The sequence below is a fragment of the Corvus moneduloides genome, chromosome 8, assembly GCF_009650955.1.
Source record: "Corvus moneduloides isolate bCorMon1 chromosome 8, bCorMon1.pri, whole genome shotgun sequence".
In the NCBI taxonomy this organism is placed as follows: domain Eukaryota; kingdom Metazoa; phylum Chordata; class Aves; order Passeriformes; family Corvidae; genus Corvus; species Corvus moneduloides.
The window spans coordinates 26,363,953-26,386,587 of record NC_045483.1 but is presented as its reverse complement, the minus strand read 5'-3'; the positions used below and the strand labels follow the sequence as shown (position 1 = coordinate 26,386,587).

Genomic DNA, 22,635 nt, shown 5'->3' with positions numbered 1-22,635 from the left:
AACAATTTTAAAGGTCTACCCTGTTGGTCCATTGTAATGTACAAAATTTCCAGCCCAGCTGGCTTTATATTCAGTGCATAGACTCTGCTTCACAGCATTAAAGAAAAATATGGCACAGAAGACATCCCAACTTTTCTCATCACCAGCAAATCATCCTTATCTTGAAAGCAAATTTAAATTATTTGAATGAGAGTAATGAGCACAGTGTAGAATAAACACAGAAAATGAAGTATCTGGTATTTTTCATTAATATCCCATGCATGTATGTATTATAGTGATAAATACATATTTTTGTTTTTCTAAAGCTGATTAACTGTATTTAACACTGCTGTATTCATTTTCTGAGCATTCATATTTTATGAGCTGGGAAAGTTAGTGTATATTGTGATTTCCATTTTTCAAATGCTGCATCACTTCTGGGTACAGGAGAGGACATTACGATAATAAATGAGTAAAACTTCAGTGTGTGCATGCTGTACTCTCCATTAAAGCTAAACAGAGCAGTTTGTGATACAACTGATTTGTAGTCATTGCTGTAAACAGCAACACATTTAAACAGAGTAAGTTCATTGACCAGTAGGTTTCATAAACTAACACAAAAGGAAGGTCCACGGGGGTACACAAAGAAAAGAAAACAATCAGGAAGGTACAAAAGAGAAAAGCTAGGGAGAAGACTGGAAGTTCAGGAGAGGAAAGAAAGATACTCCCAGCTTTTCACAATAGCACCAAATGACTTATATATATACTCAGCTTTGTAACTACTGTTGAGAGATTTATCTAGTTTTTTAGATTTAGATGATTTGGAGCCAATCAGGAAAAGGACAAGCTCACTTCATAATTCAGTCTAGTCACACACTGGATCCTGATTTCAGGTTCTGTACATTATATTAGAAATAACAGACATGATACCAAAATATCCACTGACTTCTATGTGTTTTAGTCAGAAATCAAGAGCAACACAAAAGTAACTCTTATTAAGTCCAACACTGCAATTCTCAAAATTTACAGTCAACTAACACTAAAAACAGCCAGAGCCTTTGTAGGTATCAATGTTAAATACTCTTGGCTTGCAGTGAGATACTCAAGCCTTTACACCACTGAAGAACTTTATCCCATGGCACAGAGAACGGGCAAGAGCTGCAAGTGCACGAGGGAGGCCAGGCTTAGGCAGGCAGCCACCAGGGAAGTGCATCAGCTGGCTCAACTCTGTGTTCCTTGCATTACTTAAAACCTTATACTTTTGGTGACTAAGGTCATTATTTCAATGAGGAAACAACTTACGCTCTTACTCATTAACAGCAAGGTGTGGGAAGCTACTAATAAAAGTATTAACGGTCTTAATGGCAAATAAACTGCTTTTTCTCTCATTTTCATCTCTTCTATAAACTGCTTGGTCTAATTAATTTTGTCTGGCTCTTCTCTGTTACTTTGTATTTCACTATCAAATAGTGAAGAGCCTAAATTGCTTTAGTTAATTTTGCTGAGAACTTAAATACTGCCCCATTTTATGTTCCTCCATTACCAGGTTATTTTTTATATTTCCATTTTTATTTGCCATTCGAATGTGAAATGCAAAATTACCAAGAGATGTAAAAGAATAACCATAGAGTAATGCTATATTGTAATTGAGTTTACTTACTAAAGAAGGCATGGAGTAGTACATAATTAACTTAGCACAAAAATAAAAAAAAATCATATTAATTCATATGAGAATTACAGGATGACTGATGCAATAGATAGAAATGCAGTGAGTAAATTATATGAACATGATCCAAAAGGATCTGGATCCATACTAAATGAAAATACCTCATGGCAATTTATTTAGCCATTCAAAGAAGAAAAGACAGCAGTGGTAAACAAAAAAGTTCATTTGTCATCTGAATGTAACAGTTTGCAAGCAACTCTGAGATTATTTCCACTGTTGTTAAGAACTGAGCATACAAGCACAACACCTGCACACTCATACACAGGATTTGTTTTTCCCTCTTTCTTTTGTGCTGCTCACGATTGTTTCCCAGATAATTGTTGACTGTCGAGTCGGAAGCAATACCAATAGATACCCTGGCCCACTGGACAGAGTGTTTTTCAGCAGAATCATGCTTGAAATGAGGATAAACCAATGCTGATAGGAACAGGAAATTGGATCATGAGAAAATTTTCAATTACAATGAAAATATCTTTATTAGGAACTGTCAGCCAGAGCAGGAATATCTCTGCGCTCCATGTGCCAATATCTTACAGCGCCTGCAAAAGAAGAGAAAAGGCAGTGCATGAAACAATAACTTAGTGCTCTATGCAGCTCACTGCCAATTCTTCCATGCTGCTTACCCTTCCCCTCTGCTTCCAGCAATTACTGGCAGGACACCACCTCTACTCATTCTAGGCAGGAAAAAGAAGGACAGAGAAAGGTTTAGTTCACTGTCAAAACCATTGATTTTTCTATACAACTGTAGTATACATTACAAGTGCACCACTGCCATAGAACATCTATTGAGATACTTACGTCCTGCTTTCCAAATCCTTGCATCATTCATGAATGAGACTCGGCATCTACGCAGCACCTCCAAGCAGGGAAAGGGCAAAGCAGCTCTGATTCACTGCGGCTGCATAAACGTTGGGTGTTTGGAGCTTCTCCTCCTGTGTCAAGATAACCTCAATATACCGTGAACAACCTTCTGCTAGTAATAAATCCCCCCACCCATAACAACAGATCCCAAGTTCCCAGGGACATGTCCAGATGGTACTCACTGCTTTGAAGCTTCCTCTCAACTGGCAATATCAAGTGTCAGTGGAAGATCTTGTGGCAGCTGTCTGTAGCACCACCTTTGACATGTGGCTCTCCCCTTTGCCCGGCTAGGCTGGTTTCAGTAGTGTACAAGTTACTGTCTACATATTTTTGCATCTGGTTAAACTGCAACTGAGCCCAAACAAAGGCCAAATCTCAACACTGCAAGTCATCTAATTGCATTAGCATACCCTTGTGGTGTCAGTTTTAACAATTCCTCAGGCTCAGCGCAGCATTTACCTAAATACCATATTCAAAATGCAGGGTACGAGACTGACTGGGTATAAGGTCACATTTAAATACACAGCTGTCTGCTCGGTGTTGAAGCCATCCAATTACCTGGATTTCATAACAAAAAGTGTTTAACTCTGAGGCACACCAACTGTGCAGGAACCTAGGGCACATGTCTAATCCCAAACCAGAACATACACATAATATGTGTACATAGAGACAGGACACAGCAAAGCCCCTCTGTGAGCAGATGAGATGCTATGTCCTCAGCTGAAACCCAACCTGGAAGCCCCTTCTCCCCGAGGTGCCAACATTTTTGAACCTGGCACGATAAAGAAGAGGCTTGTACCTGGCACTGTAGTATAAATTTTCTCTGATTTGTATTTTCTTTGCCTCAGTCTCTTGCTTCTTTTACTCAGAGTTTGGATTGAAACGCAGGAGACACAGAGTTTATCTTCGAACTCAGATGTTTATTATTTCTTATCTACAGTACAGCTGCACAGAGCGTGCCTCTAAGTTAACAAGGTGAAAATGGCCCCCAAGTGCTACCTTCCAAGGTCTTTTAAAGTCCAAATTATCCAATTATGGAATGCCAACTAATTTATTTTTACTTATAATCCAATTACTAATCATTCATGTTCCGCACTGCAGGTTTTTCGAACCAATACCAGACCACCCAGATTTGTGAAGGAGGAGGAATGGAGAAGAGCTAACCTACACTCAAAATCCTCCATCTTGTTACATAGATAAATTACTATAGCCCATAAACCTAAATTTTCTACATCTCTACATATTCCACCCCGTGATACAACAAACTTCTCTTCAAATACACAGCAACAACCTCAGTGTTATCACACAATTTGGGAAGCTTTTCCCAAGGCCTCAGGTCAAATGCAGTGTGCTTTTGAGGATCATTGCCTGTCAGCACTGAAAGACAAACTCTCTGAACCCAGGGCTCCAACCCTGTAGGAGGTACACAGAAACTTACCTGAAGGCTTATACACAACATCCAATTTTGAGGCTTCACAAATTCTTTCTAACCCATGGATAACACTTGGACTTTATTAGTGCCCTCCAATCAGCACAAAGTGGAACTCAGTACACATTCACCTTGGGAGTGACAGAATAACACTCACATGTGTCATTATGGATGATGCACAACCCCTTTTACAGTCTGATACAGACCCCATTTAATGCAACTTTCTCTTCCTCCCAACCCAGACCCCAGGAAAACAGAGAAACCCAGACCAACTCTGGTTTTCTAAACTTGTCAGTACACCTTTTTATCAGTTTTTGGTTTTTAAATTTCTGTAAGTTTCATCACAGATGATCAGGAGGTTCAGTCAGGAACCAAACACTGAGGAAGGTCACCAGAGTAAGTTACATATATTAAAATTACTCTATCCATCCAGTTCACAGAATTACTACTTTGATAAAGCATCACAGGCAATTAATGACACACATAAGTTAACCACACAGTAAATCTTAGTCTTGTCTTTTAAAAATAATGCAAGTTAATCCAACCCAGTTCAATGCCAATACATAAAATGCAGACACATTGGAAAAATGACATACCAAGAAAAGTAAAGATGGTAGCACCAAATCAAGATGGTAGATAGGTTATAAAACATCTAGGTAAAAATCTTTCCCTCTCAACTAAACTAGAACCATATGCCCTAAACTGAGCCAAGATGTGAGGCAACCTGCGACTTATGCACCAGATGCACACTGACTTTCATTTAGGAGGTATGTTTTCCTCAACAGATACAACACTGGCAGAGTTTGCTGTAGCCCCTGAGGAACCCCTGCTCCATCCAGTACTATTACAGCACTCAGGCATCAGCTGTTTCTGTAAAAATCTCTCTTCTGATGCTCATGTCTCTTTTCTCTAGAGATGACAAATGACTCTTCTTCCCAGCTAAGTGAATCCCATGGAAAGTGCCAAGGATCTAAATCCATTTCATGCCTCAGGATGCTATTGTTATTTTGCAGCATACTTAAAAGGAACAGGTATTTCATAAGGCAAACAGAAAGATGAGGTCCCAAGAGCAAAGCCTTTAGTAAGTTTGGAAAAGGTCCCAAGAGCAAAATCTTTACTGAGTTTGAAAAGATAAAAAACAGAAGGATGAAGAACAAAGGGATTCAAGGGGCGATGACGATGGTAGCAAACATTCCAAGTGTCAATGCCTACCAGAACAGCCCTTCATAGCTCTTCAGAAATTTAACAAGAGAGTACAGATGAAATATTTTAAATGCATATGATTAATAACAATAAAATTATTAGACAGACATGCTTTCATAGTTCTGGGGCATGATTGTGATCAGAATCTCTAATAAGATTATGTGCAAACAGGAGCATAAAAATAGTGTGCCATATTATCAGAACAAGATCTACCTGCTTTATACTATTCAAAAGGAATACAGGGAAAACTGAACTTTATTTTTTTAAACATACATTTTTTAAACATACATTCTTTACAACACGTACATTTTTGCTCATGTAATTGAACATTCATCTGCTCTTCCAGCAAGGACTGGAGCATTACAGGGTTTTATAACAGACAAGAACTTCTAAATGGTAACTAAGGCAAGGACCATCCATGCACACACTGGTCATTTATTATCATTTTCTGGTTGCTGCTCACATCGAGACAGAGACATTGCATTTCAGAGGAAAGAGTCCAGGTTCCCAGTGTTTGAGCTGTGCAAGGACTAATGAACTTTGCCTTTTTATTTCTTGCAAACAGGAAAAATACTAAGTTGTTGCACTATTGCTTATCCTGCCCATCAGCAAAACCAACTTTTGCAGTTTGCAAAAATAAAAATGCATCAGTCACAGTGCATGACACAAGGTGACAGAGTCAAGCTGGTTAACTGGATCAGATATTCCCAGAGTCTTAGGCATGCAACCATCTTAGCACAATGAGGCAGCAGTGAGAATAGGCACAGTGAAAATGCAGCATGCACCATCTTCTCCGGTGTTAACAGCTGCTCAGAATACAGAAAACTGAATACATTTCACATTGTAGTCATTGCAAGGAGATATATAAAGTTTACTAAGATCTCATTCTTGAGTAACTTTATTACTCTGCTCAATTAAATGCTATTTAATGATTCAGCACTTACAAGGTATTATATACCATTCATACTTCTATTGATTTCAGTGAAGCTCCTGATTTTTCCAGAAAAGATGAGTAGTTCTAAGGAAAAATATTAATTTTCTCTTTAAGCCCTAAGTATAAACAAATTAAAGGTAGTAACTAAATATAGCAACTGCTACATTGGTTTTCTGTAATTCACGCATGGGGAGATTGAGATTATCACATCAAAATTGTTTACACCATTGATACTGGTTTAACTGGTAAGCAGCCCAAGGATGAAGACTACTTCATGTTATGTCTGTATTTCCATCAAAACTGCAGCAACCCGGCTGTTACACTTTATTGGAGCATTTTATTTTCAGCTGTATCCACCATAAATTACTGTTACAGAATAAAAGATCATCATTCTGGATCATTGGAGTAGGTAGTGGAGGTGAGTTGCTGAAACATGTTTGTTCATGTGTTGTAGCAGGTTATTCCAATACTCACCTTTGCATTTCATGCCTTAGCATATCTTAATTCTACTCATCCTCAGTATAAGAAATGAGTTAAAAAGGCAACTCCTTGTCTTGGGCACTGGCTTGCAGCTCAGAACACCCAAAGATGACTCTCAGGTAACAATTTCACTCTGCAGCTGGGAGAACATGCACCATGCCAGTCTCCACAACAGCTTTCAGCTGCTACCTGTTGCTCCAAAGTGACCATGTTTGCTGTCACAGATATTTGTCCTCATCAACAAATTTTCCATCAGGAAAGTAAACCATTCAGCCCTGAAGTGCAATTAACCACTTGGGTCAAAAAATTATGAGAAGCTGTAGATACTTGTATCCCCATGCTCTTTTAATGCTACTGACACATCACTGAGTTTTCTCATTGTATAGAATTTGCTTCTTCCAATCTCTCTTTTTTTCCTTTATCAATCTCTCTGGCTCACATGAGCATTACCAATAGCCACCCTGCTTTCCATTGACACGAAATTGTTAATACAACTCGTAGAGTTCCAGTACGGACATTGGGACAACTTTTCCTTACTTGTGTGTCGGAAATGTCGATAAAATTGTGTGCATCCTCATTGGTGAGACACGGGCACCAAAGCAGAGCGGGCGCACTGCACTCCTGGGTGAGCTGAACGGTGCTCTCCTCACACCGCTCTGCTCCCATACGAGGAGAGGACGCAGCCAAGTCTGCACCCTCTCGCAAAGAAGAAATAGTTTCTATGTTACTGAAAGGTATCCCCCAGAGAGCTGAGGAATCTAAATGCTGAAGGCCTGTAAAAACTTACTGCAACTGAGGATCTGAAGCACAGACACATTAAAAGACCTTGCCCAAAGCCTGTCCAGAAGATTGCATCAGAGGTGGATATTGAATCGAGTAACAATCAGACACAAGACTTTTTTTTTTATGATGTGATGTACTAGAAAGTATAAACCATTTTCTTATCACCAGAAGTTTCATAAAGCTGGACCACTGATGACAATACTTCAAGCCACACTTTTAAGGACATAGTGTCCCTTGACCACATACTTGGCTTTCATCTAGTTCAGGAGATGCTGCACATGAATACACCCGAACCATACATTAATTGCTACATTTGCAACATCGATATGACTGCCTTTATCTCTCTATCCATACAAAGAAACAAACAGTGTAAATCAGTATCAGCAGCAATATTAAAGTATCAGGTGTTCCAGTTTTGGAATGCACAATATTGCATATTGTATGGAATGCAAACCTGACAGCACCTAGATAGGGAAGGGCGTGTGAGACCATGAGCAAGGTTAGCACAAAATTCAGTGTGGTACATACACTGAATGCATAATTCCTGTTCCCAAAATACTGTTTGTGAGAGAAGGATCCAGTGGGAAGCAGATTTCAACAGGTAATGGAAAAGCAACAGACACAGCCTCTACTGAGCACTGGAATGGGCTGCCACAAGAGCTGGTGGGGGGAAACAGCATCAACTGGTTCACAACAGGATACACAAATTCATGGACCACAGATCCCTAACAGGACAATAAAGGACTGGTTGTGTTTATGCACTTCACTGATCCTTAAGAGTCTAGCACAAAAAAAAGGAAATGACTACACTTATCTACTTTCCTTGGCAAATGTACACTAAACTAGATGTGTAGCTAGTGCACATTTCATCTCTCCCCTGAGACACCTCTATAGGCACATGTTCCTACTGACATGAAGTTTCAGCTTTGTCTACTGTGGAAAGAATTCAACTTGCCCTGGCAACCCAAGTTACATGGTTTACATGATTTTCAAACAAAATTTCTGTAAGACAATGATGAAAATGGAATTTCTAAGGCAACTGAGCCCACAAATGCAATGAAAACACTAGAAAGACTGTTCCCTGGATTATGTACAAACAAAGCTGCATCATCTATGCATTGTTGTTTTTTCTAGAGAGAAAACATTTTTTGCACTAATTGCCATTATTTTCTACAGTACAGAAGTAAACTCACTGGAGAGGTTTTACAGGAGTGCCCATGATTTGATGAGCATACTGTCTGTCACCTGAACTCTCTGTGCACAGGGTGGGAATTTCTACTTTGCTACATGTACAGCAATGATTCCTTGCATGCTTACATTTCCTAAATAAATCTTCATGGAGACTAGAGGAGGATTTAAGTAGCACAAGCATTTCACTTTTGCATATGATTCTGGAACTTGCTTTTTTCTAGCCCACAGAAAACAACTTCAAGCCTCATTTTACACTGCTGTCACAATATTTTCAGGCTTGAGACACAAGATTTCATTAATTTTTATGCCATCAGGATCTGTTCCAATATTAAATAAAAGAATCTGAAAGCTACTCATATGAGAGGACTACTCTGAGCCAAGACTTCAGGGATTGGCTTTAGTTCATGCCTTAAAGAGAATGTCTTAAAAAAAAAGAGAGGAAACTTTAAGTCTCAAAATAAAATTAAAATAATTCAGCTTTGCCTCTTGGGTAACACTTTCCTGCTTCTTATGGAAAGGTTCACTCAAAGAATCCAGTATATCTATGGTCCTTATCCTCTTTTTCATATATGCTTGTCCTTCAACTTGTATGCCTCAAGACTGTTGCCCACAATTTAAGTTAAGCAGGAAAAGCAGGATATATGCAGAGCCTTTCAAGCAACCATTTCCCAGCTGTGCATGTCCACTAAGTCTGTTAAGACCCTTGCATCGATTCCACTGGCACTTTTCAAGCCTCATACAAAGTGAAGTGAAACACAAAACTTCTGGACCTCACAAGCCAGTTCTCTAGAGAGAACAGTGATCTAGGCATGGCACAAGTCCAAAAGCAGTAGGAGAAAATCCCTCAGCCTGCTGGCTGTCCTCTTGTTAATGCAGCCTGCGATGCAGTTAATATTCATCACCATATTGGTTTCTTGACAATTTATACTTAACTGGTCAACAAAATCCCCACATTGCCACTTAAAATCGATAGGTTATCAGGCTCTTACTTTTCAAATCTAAAAATAATCAAGTAAAACTTAACATAAGGAAAGAACGCATTAAAAGTAACTGTTTTATGACTTCAACAGGAATTTGCATGCTTTTTATTACAGTGTTTTCAGTCATATTTAATGGTTTATGCAAGCTGTTCTTACATAGAGGACCACTAACTCTGTTAGGGATGGATCTCAGCTTCCCCAGGTCTGAAGATAGCTGAGAGGTGAAGTGGTGATCTGTTAAGCCTGTCATTGTATGAGACTATGAACACATCACAGAGCTGCAGCTGAGCCGACAGAATGTCATCTTTCCCTTTCCAAAATTGTAAGAAGCAATTATTCACTCCTTTTTTAGCTTTTTCCTAACCAATTTAACTTTTTTCACAGAATGATGGATCTTTGACTCTTTTCTTAAAAGAATTTCTCTGACTTTAGAGAATTATCTTTAATAAGATGTTTCTTATTAAATCTAGTTAAATTTATTATTGTAATTAACACAAAATTCTTAAAAAACCCCAAAATATTCTAATTTAAATTTTACTTTCCTTTACATGAAAAAGTCAGTAATTCTACCCTAAAATCACATATAAAATACTATTCCTCAAGATGATATGGTCACATAACCTTTATGTTATGTTTCATTAAATACCAATGAAATACTAAAACATCATTATGCAGTTTCTAAGCTCCATAGCAGTGGACAAGAGAAAAATTAAACCTTCATATAATTTCAAGTGTAATCTGTAAGTATAATAGGAACACAATCCAAAACCCAGTGGTGGAGGTCATGGGAGTCTTCCCATTAACTTCCATGCTCTTTGGACTAAGGAACCAAGATAAATATGAGCAATTGAAAGGAAGAGAAATTAAAACTTACCCATGAATTCAATTCCTAAATGGTCTGCTATACTCATGAAAGCATGTAAAAGAAAAAAGAGAAAAGAGACAGAAATGTTAGAAACAGAGTAAAATATAAATACAACCTTGATATGGCAGTGCTGCAGAACAGTGTGGGGTCAGGGCTCACAAAGGCACAACCCTACTCCTCAAAGGCAATCCTAGGGTGGGAATTTAGGGCACTCAGCTCTCACAAGAAGGGATGTGTATTTGGGGAAGGACATGAATGCCTTTATATTTGACTTTATGTTCAAGCCAGCTACCTAAAGAGATTTCATTCTCCCATCCTCCTGAAACTCCTCTCTCGACATGCTAACTGCTGTCCTTAGTTAGACACGGTTCCTTCTTTCATTTTCTCTGACAGGGATCAGAACCTAAAGCCATGAATGGAAGGCTTTCACTGAGTTTGGCAGCTCTCAGAACAGCACAGCAGCCACACTTGCACCCAACATGCTATCTGCTCTCTGCTGCACAACAGCAAATCTGACTGCAGGAGAGAGCAGCCATGTTCCCAACATGGCCATCAGACAGACAGGATGCAATAATTTCAAGACACCTCGAAGTGAAGCAAAAATTTTAGTGCTTTTACAATATTGACTGAATTACCACGTGGACTTCTAGACTTTTCAGGGCCCTTTTTTCACATGACGAATTAGAATCCTCTAAGAACTACACAGCAAAGCTAAAAGATTTTCCAACATAACCCAACAGTTAGTTTAAACACTTCATTTTATTGCCAGCTCTGGTACCTGTGACGGGATCGTGGAATATTTGAGGTTCTGTTGAAAATGCTGGGAATTTTTCACTTTTTGCACCCTTTCAACCCACCCAGGAAAAGGTACTGAGCATCAGCTTGCTCAGTTCACTTAGCATACAAATCTATAGGACAGTTGCTGAACTGCTAAACTTCATATTTCTTTTCATACAGAAGGCACAATACGCACTTGAAAAGCAAAGAACACAAGATGATGGTATATGATATAAATACCTTATTACCATGGTGTTAGGGAAGGCACATTATGCGAGTTTAGTGACACCCAAATGAATCTTTCCTTTTGAAAAGACATAACTCAAAATCATACGCATATGTATTCCACATAACAATCTTCTAATCTGTGTTCTTGCATTCATGTACAAGTATCATGTACAAACATCCCTAGAACATTTGACACAAAAAATGTAAATTTTTATAAGAATATGATTTTTATAAGAGTATGAGATCAGATATATCAAAAGTGCATCAAACGTACTATATTTACAGAGATTTGTAGCTTGTTTTTTTCCCCATCTAATTTTCTGTACCTGTGAAATTTGCAGATATTATCTACCTGCAATTCAAACCTTTGCATCCTTCTGTAAATTAGATCAAAATGCAGCTGAAAATTCCTTGCTTTAAAAAAACGATAGCAGAGATCAAAGCACCATAATCTGGTCTCCAAGGAGCTAAGGATATTGACACATGAAGCAAGATCATGCAATACCGTCTTTTAAAGTCTGTGCGGAACAGCTAAAAAAAACAATCCTTTTTTCCTAACTTGGCTATACCTCTTCTCTACATGTTTTCCATTTGCAGCCTGCAATTCTCCCTTTGAATTCACCAACATGGTTAAAAACCACTTCCTCAAAAAGTGCATACAAAATACACCTTTCCTTCAAAAACACGAAAAAGCATTTCAATTCATATTTGAGTGGCTTATACGTAAGTGAGAATCAAGGGCATATGGAGCCTTCCTGCAAAACATGTTCAACTGGAGGGGGTGGAAACATGTCAGGTTATTTATCTTAAATATCTCATGTGCCTGGAAAACAACTTCAGCAACCAGCATAATGTATACTGCTGACAAAGCTGATTTCCCCAGATTACGATGAAAGGATGTCCAGTGGGATAAACCTTTATGATAAAATATCCAAGCTACCAATCATTAAGTGTAGTTCAACAACCTCTGTGAGTAGCTACGTAGGAATAGAAAAGAGGGAAATGGTAACTCTGGCAGATGGAGCACACGTTAGCACTGGTTATGACCATCACTGGGCCACCCCTCGGTGACCAGGCATCAGCCCAGTGAATGCTCTCACTTGCACCGCTGTGGTGCAAATCAGCAACTCTGCAAGCTCCAGCTTTGGAGATGGGTTTGTCCCCTCTTAACAACAGCAAGAAACTCTCGCAGCGGGTCCATGTGAGAGGCACATACAGCAGCATGGAATAACCAGCGGGGGCTGTGAGCTGTGGTGGTGACCTGAGACTGAACCAAACACTAAAATGTGAAGTATTGACCCCAGCAAGCGATGGTGTGACAAAGAACTGCTCTATTGCTCTACAGCTGTGGTGTACAAATGAAGAATTGCCTGCAGAGCACTTCCCTGGACACAGCAAGTGCATTGCCAAGTAATTCACCATCAAGAAACGGACTCAGTTAAAAAAAAATGCGTATGAGAGCTATAAATGTGCTGAAGCATGGGCGCTGCTCCACAAGATGGGGTCATTAACCAAATAATGCAACTGTATTTTATTTTTGTTATTGTGATTTCTTCTTTCTTTCTGGTATTATGTTCTTAGAAACGAACATATTTTTCAGATAGGAAGATTATTCACCTTTATTTTTTATTTTATCAGTATTTCTGCATTTTCATGTTGGTGTGGGAAAAATACTGTGCCTTATGGTCCTTGCACTATGGTAATGTGTTGCTAGTACTGAAGCCCTTTTAATTTATACTGTCTAAATACATACACACCTGTGAATACTTGATAACGGGGGCAAGAGAAGATAAATTTGCAGTCACTAATGGATTAATTTATTAGTGCTCCACAAAAAACCATACTGCCTCGTGTCTGGATTGTGGTTTCCTGCAGCTCTTTTCTTAGTCATATTAACATTATGAACAGAAATATAAACTCACCAACTCACCGTGTAAATCTCACTGAAAAATCTTGGACGTGAAAGTACCCATTGTAAACCTCTACAGACATTTTAGTCTTTCCTAAGGACAAGCTGACTTTGGCATGAAGAAGACAGGTTTAGGATATCAGTGCAACAACAAAGTATTTTCCTCTGCAAATGAAATTTATTGCTTGCAAGAAACTCATAAGTGTTGTTAGATTGTCCTTGGTAGATGATTGTCTTGAACACAAAATGCTACATGATAATATGCTACAAGCTACCTTGGGACAGCTCAAGTACTCTGAACAGATGACCTGTCTGGAAGGAACAGGCCTAAGTTTAACTCTTAAGTATTAAGACCAATAAAACTTGGTCTGAAATAAAGAAAAATCCTTCCATGCATAAAGCAGCTAGATTAGGATACTACCTAAACTACTGCTCTCTTATCCATTGTGTTTTATGATGTTTGCAGCAAGGGGTTATCAGCCTATTTCTATACCTAATGAAGTGAAAACCATAATCAATTTCAGATATATATACATATATATGGGAAAATATAGATTTTTTTGAAGTATATTATTTTTTGGTCCTTCACTTTGCATGTGAGCCCACAGAGTATGGGACAAGGGATTTCTTTATTCTGTAGGAAGTGTTTATTCCTTCCATCTTCTCTCCTCACTGACAAACTGACCAAAGCTCTCAGTGGTTGGTTGTTTTGTCTTTTTTTTTAATATCAAAAAGAAAAAGCAACAGCATGTATTAATATATTTTTTAAATCCCAGTTAATAAAGAGCACAAAATTTGATTCCGTTGTTTGTTTTAGAGAAATTCTAGTAATTTGTTTCTGTAATGAATTTACACAAAAGTACTCTTCAAAATGTTTGGTGAGGTTGGAAAACTGATTGAGACTGTTCAGGGGAATCAGAGACATAAAACCAAATAGTTCAACTACTAATTTTTTAAAATATCTTCACGACAGAAAATTCCCTCTCTGAGACATTTAAAAAGGGATCAAACTAAATCCTGACAATGATCTTGAATCAACTAATACCTAGACCTTCCTTTAACTTTCTCTGATAAGGGGGACTACTAAAATATTTCCAGATTAAAAATTTCCCTGGCAACAGGTAGGCTCTTCACTACACATTAACTGGTGTAATAGTAAGTATACAGCATATTTTGGTAATTTGCCCTATCTGTGTCAAGACACAATAACAAAATCACACATACACACAAGCCCTTATAAGATACTTGGTCTGGTTTTGATGAAATTATAAATCACAGTTAAAGAAATGATAACAATTTAGAAAGAAAGAAGGCCATAAATCTATAAAAAAAACTTCACAATCTGCTATATTCTCAGTATAATAAACAATGAAAAACATTTACATTCCCAATTTGCATAGATACAGTTAATTTTATTCTAAACCAAATTCAAGTCCTCAATGTGCAAAAGTAAATATTGAAGACAAAATGTAAAGGTTAATTGCTTTATCCATTTATTTGTAAAGGAAAAAAAATACAAAGGAGGAAAAAAAACCCTAGGCTTGCTGTATTTGTATAGCTCTGCAGAGATAATAACATAGCCTCAGGACAGGATCCCCTCGCCCACTATCAATTCCATAACAAAGGAAAACTTGAAAAACCTCCATCAAAACCTCCTGTTATATAAATTATACACAGTGCTGAATATTGGAACAAACTGCTGATGTTCTTTCCCTTTGAATGACTAAAGCCTGTGGCTGTGATTTCATTGCAAAAGTGGAAAGATTGTTTCTAACTTCTGCAAATAAATAATAGCTATACTCCCATGTTCAGGTTCAAGACAACTTGGAAATTTCAACTATTTACTTCACCTGCAGCATGAAGACTCAGAGGATTAAGCTTGTCTCTTTTCTATCATTTTTAAGACCTTAAATTATCTCTGCAGCTAATAAACTTAGTTACTTCTCTTTGAGGCACTATGTTGGATATTAATGAAAAGAACTTAGTCTCACAAGCAACACAAGTAATCTCTACTGATATTCCTAATATTGTAAATCAGTACTGATTAATTTTTATTACTATAGCTATAAATTCAGCAGAAGAAATAAACATGTCTAATTTCAAATCAGTGAGTAGCCTACTGATATTGTACTATTAAGCTTATTAAACACCTGAAGAATGCATTTAAGAGTCTTATCAGATTCAGCCCAAAATGTTTACCATCAGGTAAACATGCAGCAGTTTTATTTTTCTCTAAATAACCCATTGTTTTCAGCAATGAGATAAGAGAGCAGGTAGATGTTAGATGCTGCTGCTATATGGAGATACATTTTTGCTGATTTTCTTAGCATTCATAAATCAACACAACTGTTCAACACATATAAGGACTTTAATTCATCCCAGAGTACCAGCAAGCAAACAGGATGTCCACACAGAACCCTTCACCTCCACTCAGACAACTGGGAGATGCTTTCTTATTTTATTTGCTGAAAAAAAATGTAATGCTATTTCTATGAAAATCAGTAACTCCATCAAATGTAAATGAAGCTGCCTGATAGACCTCATAGCTGATGGTGACAAGATTATTTACAAGGTTCACTCTAAATATATGTTGAAAATGATAAACCTGTTTGATCACTGTGAGATCAACCTCCCCCAGCACAATGAGACTGCAGTAAACATTGCACATTACAGTCTGGTTACTTGATTACTGACATTAGCATAAGCTACTATAACCAATGAGTCTGATAAATATTCCCAGAAAAATGGAGATTTCTCTAATATTATGCAGTTTTGACAGATCAGTAAACCCGTGTTAGCATCGTAATTGCAGAAACTGTCATTTTTCTTTGAAGTTCCTGTTCTTTACTGAAGCCTCTCATCTCCTGTTAAGTTTTTTTCCCACCCTCCACCTTTCCTGGCTCCACACCCCGCACTCACCTTATATTCCCATCTAAAAGCCCAGCCCCACTTACCAGGTTTTCAGATTGTGCTAAGGACTACACAAAGACCAAACACTGATGTAGCTATGTGACCTACTTCTACAATTTTTAATTCTTTTCCTGGGCTTCCATAGCAGATATGATGATGTCTGCACTTGTCCCACAGTCTGAACTGCATGGTAGGTGATTGCAGCACTGTCACAACTGAGGAACCACTGGGAGATCTGGGCTATGGAGGAATATATTCTTCTATCCACCTGTGACATTTCATTAACACACCGTTTCCTGCAGAGCCCAGACTTGTCCTGCATGAAATCCTGGTCCAGCCTCTCAAGCCTGCTCGAGGTTTGCACAGTGGCATCGTGCTGCCTCTGCAGATGGACCTGCCTTTATCTGCAGGAATGCTGGCAAATGGGTTTAAATGCATTTATCTACGTTGAGCTTAGATGTTTTCGGTCATTAAGCACTTCCAGTGAATTTCAGCAGCAATTAGCATGATTAGTGACACAAAGTCCTTTGGAAATGCCAACCTCTACATTGGCAAAACTGGTCCTTTCCCAGCTATGTTGCAACCAGGTCTCATAAAGCTTAATGGGAGGGGGAAGTGGAATCATATTTATTGTCAAAACCCAAAAGCATAATCATTACTTCCAAAACATATGGTCTGGAAAGTTTTTGGAACCGTGTGTATGAATTAGATTGTCTTTGCAGAGGTGTTAAAGATTTCACTTGACTGCAGTATTCTGTGGGAGAAACAACCCTGTTCTGGTCAAACAAGTGACACAAAATGTCTGTTAAGATGGGATAAGCCTATGAGTTTCTTAGAAATTACTATAGGGATTTTTGCTCTATTATCTCCAAATGGGTGTTTGGTAATAATGGGTCTGTAAAATGTAACCAGCCTCACAGAAACATTAAATGAATTGCTAATAGCTCCCTCATCTTAAGAACATATGACATTTAATAAACATTTTTCATGCTAAATGTTACTTTATTCCTTCCACAGATCATTAAGCTGTCCTTCACTTTCCTGCTACAAGAAAATGTTTCAGATGCAATCCTGTTTAGTGCTCTCTAAAGGCATAGAAAATTTTGTAGGTTTTTGTCAATTTCTTAAAACTAATTACTTTCTTCTACTTCAGAACAAGGAATGTACATCATTTTGTGAAAAAGAAAATAGAGCTTTATTCCCTAATGCTTCAAGTAATTTAGTTCTACTGCAGTCAAAAAAACAGGCAGAAGCAGAGTACAGGTACTGACACCGAGATTTTACCATATTAACTGAAGGTTTTAAAGGCTGGGAACTATACATCTCCAATGACAAGAAAGCTGACATATTTATTTATACCCATACTTAGTTGCCTAGATAGCTGGACTGAGTTTTGCAGGAAAGAACTTGAGAGACTCAGAGATGAAGGACTCAGACTTTTTAGAAAGATGCTGGTTTTTATCTGTGTTGATTTGGGAATCTACATTTCTTTAGGAATCCACATTTCTTTAGGACTCTAGTTTTGACAATAACAACTATATTTGCTGTACACTTCCTTATGTTGCTTCGTTTTAAATAACTTAGGATATAGAAAGAGAATTACTTGAACTTACTCCAGTTACTCTGTGCATGTTTTTTGCACATGGTATAAGTGGCTGCACTACTGGGCCTCATTTCCAGCAGTTCTGTGTTACAGGCTCAGAAGACAATAAAAGAGTGCAAAGTTTTCACCATCATTTTATCCATTTTTTGTGGAATTTGCTGTCTTACAGGCAAGTACTTGTGTATGTCAGGAGTCTCTCAACCCACCTTCCTTCACCATCACAAGTTTAACACCAAGACCTCTAAAGCTCTTCCAAATTTTACTGAGTGCTTTCTCTAGGAAAACAGGCATGCAAGTGCCTTTATGCCTCAGATCCAGCTGCAGATAAGCAATCCACAAGTGTGGGGTGCTTAAAAGGGTTTTATTTAAAAGAGGCTGTTCTCCACTACTTAGATCTGCCCTATTTAGTAAGGAAGAGCAGCATCCCTCCTTCTTGTTATTCCTCTTAATTTCACTGGATACATATTTGAAAGCTTTAAAGACTATTGCAGTGAACTTTATCAGAAAACAAAGCCTTCGTCCAACATGTCTTACGATTCAAGGGAGGAAATACCAAATGACAGTTCACAAAAATACTCCTGTTACTGTGCAATTCCCCATGCTTGTAAGATTTATAGCAGGGAGCTGACCTAGGCACATCTCTCCTTTTTTCAACTCTAACTCCCTCTAACAATTTTACAACTCAACTATAGTGTTGTGGTTTCTTTTAAAAAGCTGCTGCACATTTGCTTGCTGTCTAGTGTGTAAACCATGCACACACAGAGCACAGCTTGCTCTGCATTTATGCACTATGTGGTGTTAAACAGCACAGAGACAAAAGTTCGGGTATGTACAAGTGCTAGAGAAACTACTTTTTTTGGTTTCTTTTTGTTAACTGGAAAATTTCTATCAAGGTGTTTTGTGATTCCATGGAAACATTTTATTCAAAGCTGGTGAGTAAACACAGACACCTGAGGTGAATATTTTGCCATATAGTGTTTTCAGATTCATAAAAAGGCTCCTTGAAGGACAGAACACTTCAGTACTCAAATTTGAGTGCTCTCTCAAGTCACCTACCAGATACCAGATGCCTTTGCCAAACTCTTTGAGGTTGGTGCACTGTATGAGCAGTCCTATGGAAATATACTGGTAATTGTCAGCTTGTTTATGACATCAAACCCCAATCAGAAGATTGGAGCAGAAGAGCTCTGCTTTCCTCTAAGCTAAAATGCTTTCTTGACACCTGAGGATGATTTGTTCAAGCTAATCAATACTAAGCCAGGCCTGATGGGGAAGCACTGTGACTCGGACAAAGCTCTGCGGCACACAGAGCACTGTGTCGGAAATGCCAGACTTTTGAAGTGACATACTGAGATGAGTATCTCACTTGTTGAGATGTGAAAGCTACAGAGCTGAGCTATCAAGGCACCAAGGAAATACCTCTCTTACCTGGAGCTGTAACTGTTCAAATGGTGACACTTCTATTTGACCGTGGCACACGTGTCCTGACAACATCAGACCAACTTGTGTTTCTGACCCCACAGACAGTACAACAAATAACTTCCCATACCATGCAGTCATGCAAATGCAATCATGGCTTTTTTTCCATGCCTATCCTGCCTTGCTTATGGAAATATATTCTGCTTAGAAGCCATTAGCTAATAATGTAAACAACCAAGTAGCAGCAAAAATGAATGGCAAGAAATTATTCTCCTCAGAGTCTGAGCATCTTTTGTAATTTTAGATGCAAGCCACAAATTGATGACTTCAGATATGTAGGAAACAATGCGAAAATTACTTAACTTCTTATCTGTTTGAACACTGTTAAGGGTTCAGATCCTTTACTACTATGAATATATTAGAACATCAACTACTATAAATACCCATAACAAAGGTGGTCTGAAATCGTTAATGTTGGGAATGAACAGTATGACTCATCCATGAGATTTAAAGCAGACAGGGCTGTGATAAAAAGAATCATTAGCAGCTATCAGCAGCAATAAAAAAGAGCATATTAGAAAAGAAGCATATGATGTGCACACAACCCAGAGCCACCCACAGCGAGAGCAGCAAAATTAAAGCTGCTGTTTGCCCTCATTTGTGTATGGTGATACACTGCCATAAATTGTTACAAACCTAATGCGAGAATGCTGCCAAAGGGCCCCATATATAGAAATATTAAACTCACGGAGTGTAATTGCTCTCTCAGAGCCGTTCAAACAAATGACTTGCCTGTGCACAGATGTAAACCAAAACCACCAGGATGGTACCTCGTGCTGATGCCTGCAGCACTGGCAGCAAAACCTGGCCCTCAGGGCAGCTCACCACTACTGCAGCACCCCACACACAGAACAGCATGGGACAAAAAAAAAGAAGCAAAAGGGAGAAAAATTCATTCTACGACTTTCATAAACACAAAACATTATTTAAATCTAGGCAAGCGGTTCAGATGAACGTGCAACTTGTTAAGACTTCGCAGAAGACTGAAAGAGCTACTATGGCCTGTCCCCCACGAGACACCTCAGTGACACCTGTGCTTTAGATGATCAAAGTGCACTTGTTTTCTTTCTTCTTGTTTCATCTCCATTCCATAAACTTTAAGGTGCCTCTAAGAATTGAATAGTCCCCAATAAATCTCAGAGAACATTCTCCCATCAAAGATCTTTTTCCTTCCAGGTTTGAGACACTTTATCTTACTCTGAATTAGATCTTAACAGTATTGAGGAATACAATGTTTCCGTCATAACACCTTACTACTATGGCATAAATTATTTTGACAAACAAGAACAGGGCAAAAGGAAGGTCTGTATTCTTTTCCACTGAAACAAACTAGATGTGTCAGCAAGCAAATTAGTTTTGTAGGATAGTCTAGAAAATGGAAATAAAATAAAATAATATTATAACCTGCTTAGATTTGTAGATTTTTTTTTTTTTTTCAAAGGTTTGTTTCAAATCAGTAGGACTGCTCAGAGCAAAGCTGTGAGCTGAAGTCACAACTTTTTACTCCTCTTTGGGCTATTTTATAAATCATCAATGTGGAAAGAAGAGCTCTCCTTTTTCATGCTTGGCTCCACTTGTGCACCTTCTTTCACACCTTGAGCAACTCTTAAGCTCTGCAAATGGGTGAGGCAGCAGAGCAGGCACCATGTGCTCTGTGAGAACTGACCCAGTGCAACCACGACTCCAGAGCAGGACAACCACAGGCACACACACACCTCAGAGGGCAGAGAAATCCCCAGGCACGGCTAAAATACATCAACTGTCTGTCCCTGTACTGTCCAAAGTATTTATACCTCTAAAAAGTAAATACAAACCAATACAGAAAACATCTGGGTTTTTTTTTCCTTTTCCTTACCATCAGTAGAGCCAGGGGTATGGAAATCACCTTTAGATGAGAAGCAAATGAATTTTGAACCAAGGTCTGTACACGAGGAAAATGAATGAACACTACTACAGCTTCAACTTACGAAGTCTTTGGATAATGTGCTACCCACATGAAATAGGGCTCCCGCCCTCAAGATGTCCTACTCTGAGAAATTACATACTGTGAAGTAAGAATTATTGCATCCCACATGTAAATTCCAATAAAATCTCTAGAAAACACTACAAGCTATTTCTAGCAGAAACAAGGGATACTGTATTGAAAGGTAATTTCTTTTTAGAAAGTCATAAAACCAAAGGTGTATGAGACCCAACAAAACAAAAATGCTTTAAAACTACAAGACAAATATATAATATATCAGCATTTCAGAAGGAAAGTAAAAAATCCTGATAGATATACAGATTTTTATTTTATTTTTGTTAGATGAAACTGCATTGTGAATTCATTCATTTAGGAATACAGTTACAGTAACAGTAAGGTGAGGAAAGCTCTGGGTTAAATGGACTTGGATTTTATCTGCCAACATAGCCTGCTAAATTGAGGCAAAAAACTGGCAAGTAACCTCACAATTAACAAGACTACAGTTGCTGTGCAGGAATCCTCCACAAAAAATTCCATTTTTTGCAGTGGCATTATTATAGAGGGAATAGTCATAAATGTGTGAAACACACTGTAATATGCTCACAAAGCTCAATACAGTGAAGGGAAAAGATACAAAGACACACTTCTGCTGTGATTTATAACTGAGGGTCAGAATTTCAGGTAGTGAATAAGATCAATAGGAAAAATTAACCTAGGAGATGGTGAAAAGGTGCCTAAGTTTAGCAGCAAAATTTTCCAGTCTCTGCTCCAAACCCCACTGAAGCAGAATTGCTGCTGACCTGAGATGAAAACTGTGATGCCACAGCAAGCCTTGGGAAGCTGACTGTGCTAAACTGAGTATCATCAGGTTTTTTAAAAAAAATATTTTATTTTGCCTGTATATGGTTTCAAATTTGGGAAGTCCAGCTATCACCTCTTTTTCCTCTAGCTACACATCTATTTTACTGTTACATTGGTGGCAGGATTGTGAAGGGGATTTAAAATATCAGTAAGAAAGACAAGTCCCCTTACAATGGCATGAAGATGCCAGGCAGCCTGAGGTTGGTGTTGAGTGAGTACATTCCACCTGCATCACTCTAACCAAATTCATTAATCAAATTGCTAAGGTACTTTTCTTTGAAACATGGCTGAGTCAGGAAACAGCAGAAGAAAGCATTCTAGAATATGCTTCTGATCTACATCCTCCCCTTTCCAGAACATTTAAAGAAGGAGAAATACTGCTTTTCCAAGGAGCTGCAAGGCTCTGGCAAAGTATTATTTGTATTTTGTGGGACTCTGGCTGCAGATCTTCCCAGTCAGCTGTTCCACTCATCA

General features: G+C 38.3%; 1 protein-coding gene and 1 long non-coding RNA gene across 2 annotated transcripts in view; both read right to left on the bottom strand.

Moving 5' to 3' along the window:
• The window catches only part of NRG3 (neuregulin 3), a 363,094-nt gene that overhangs the window by 64,299 nt on the left and 276,160 nt on the right, over positions 1–22,635 (bottom strand). Inside the window, exon 4 of the mRNA XM_032115875.1 lies at positions 10,441–10,467. Within this exon, the coding sequence (XP_031971766.1) occupies positions 10,441–10,467 (27 nt within the window). The remainder of the gene's footprint in view (positions 1–10,440; positions 10,468–22,635) is intronic.
• Positions 201–3,513, bottom strand: LOC116447134. Its single transcript, XR_004241495.1, has 3 exons — positions 2,504–3,513; positions 2,329–2,379; positions 201–2,244 (listed from the first exon to the last, which is right to left on the bottom strand). It is a non-coding gene; the product is annotated as an uncharacterized LOC116447134 (long non-coding RNA).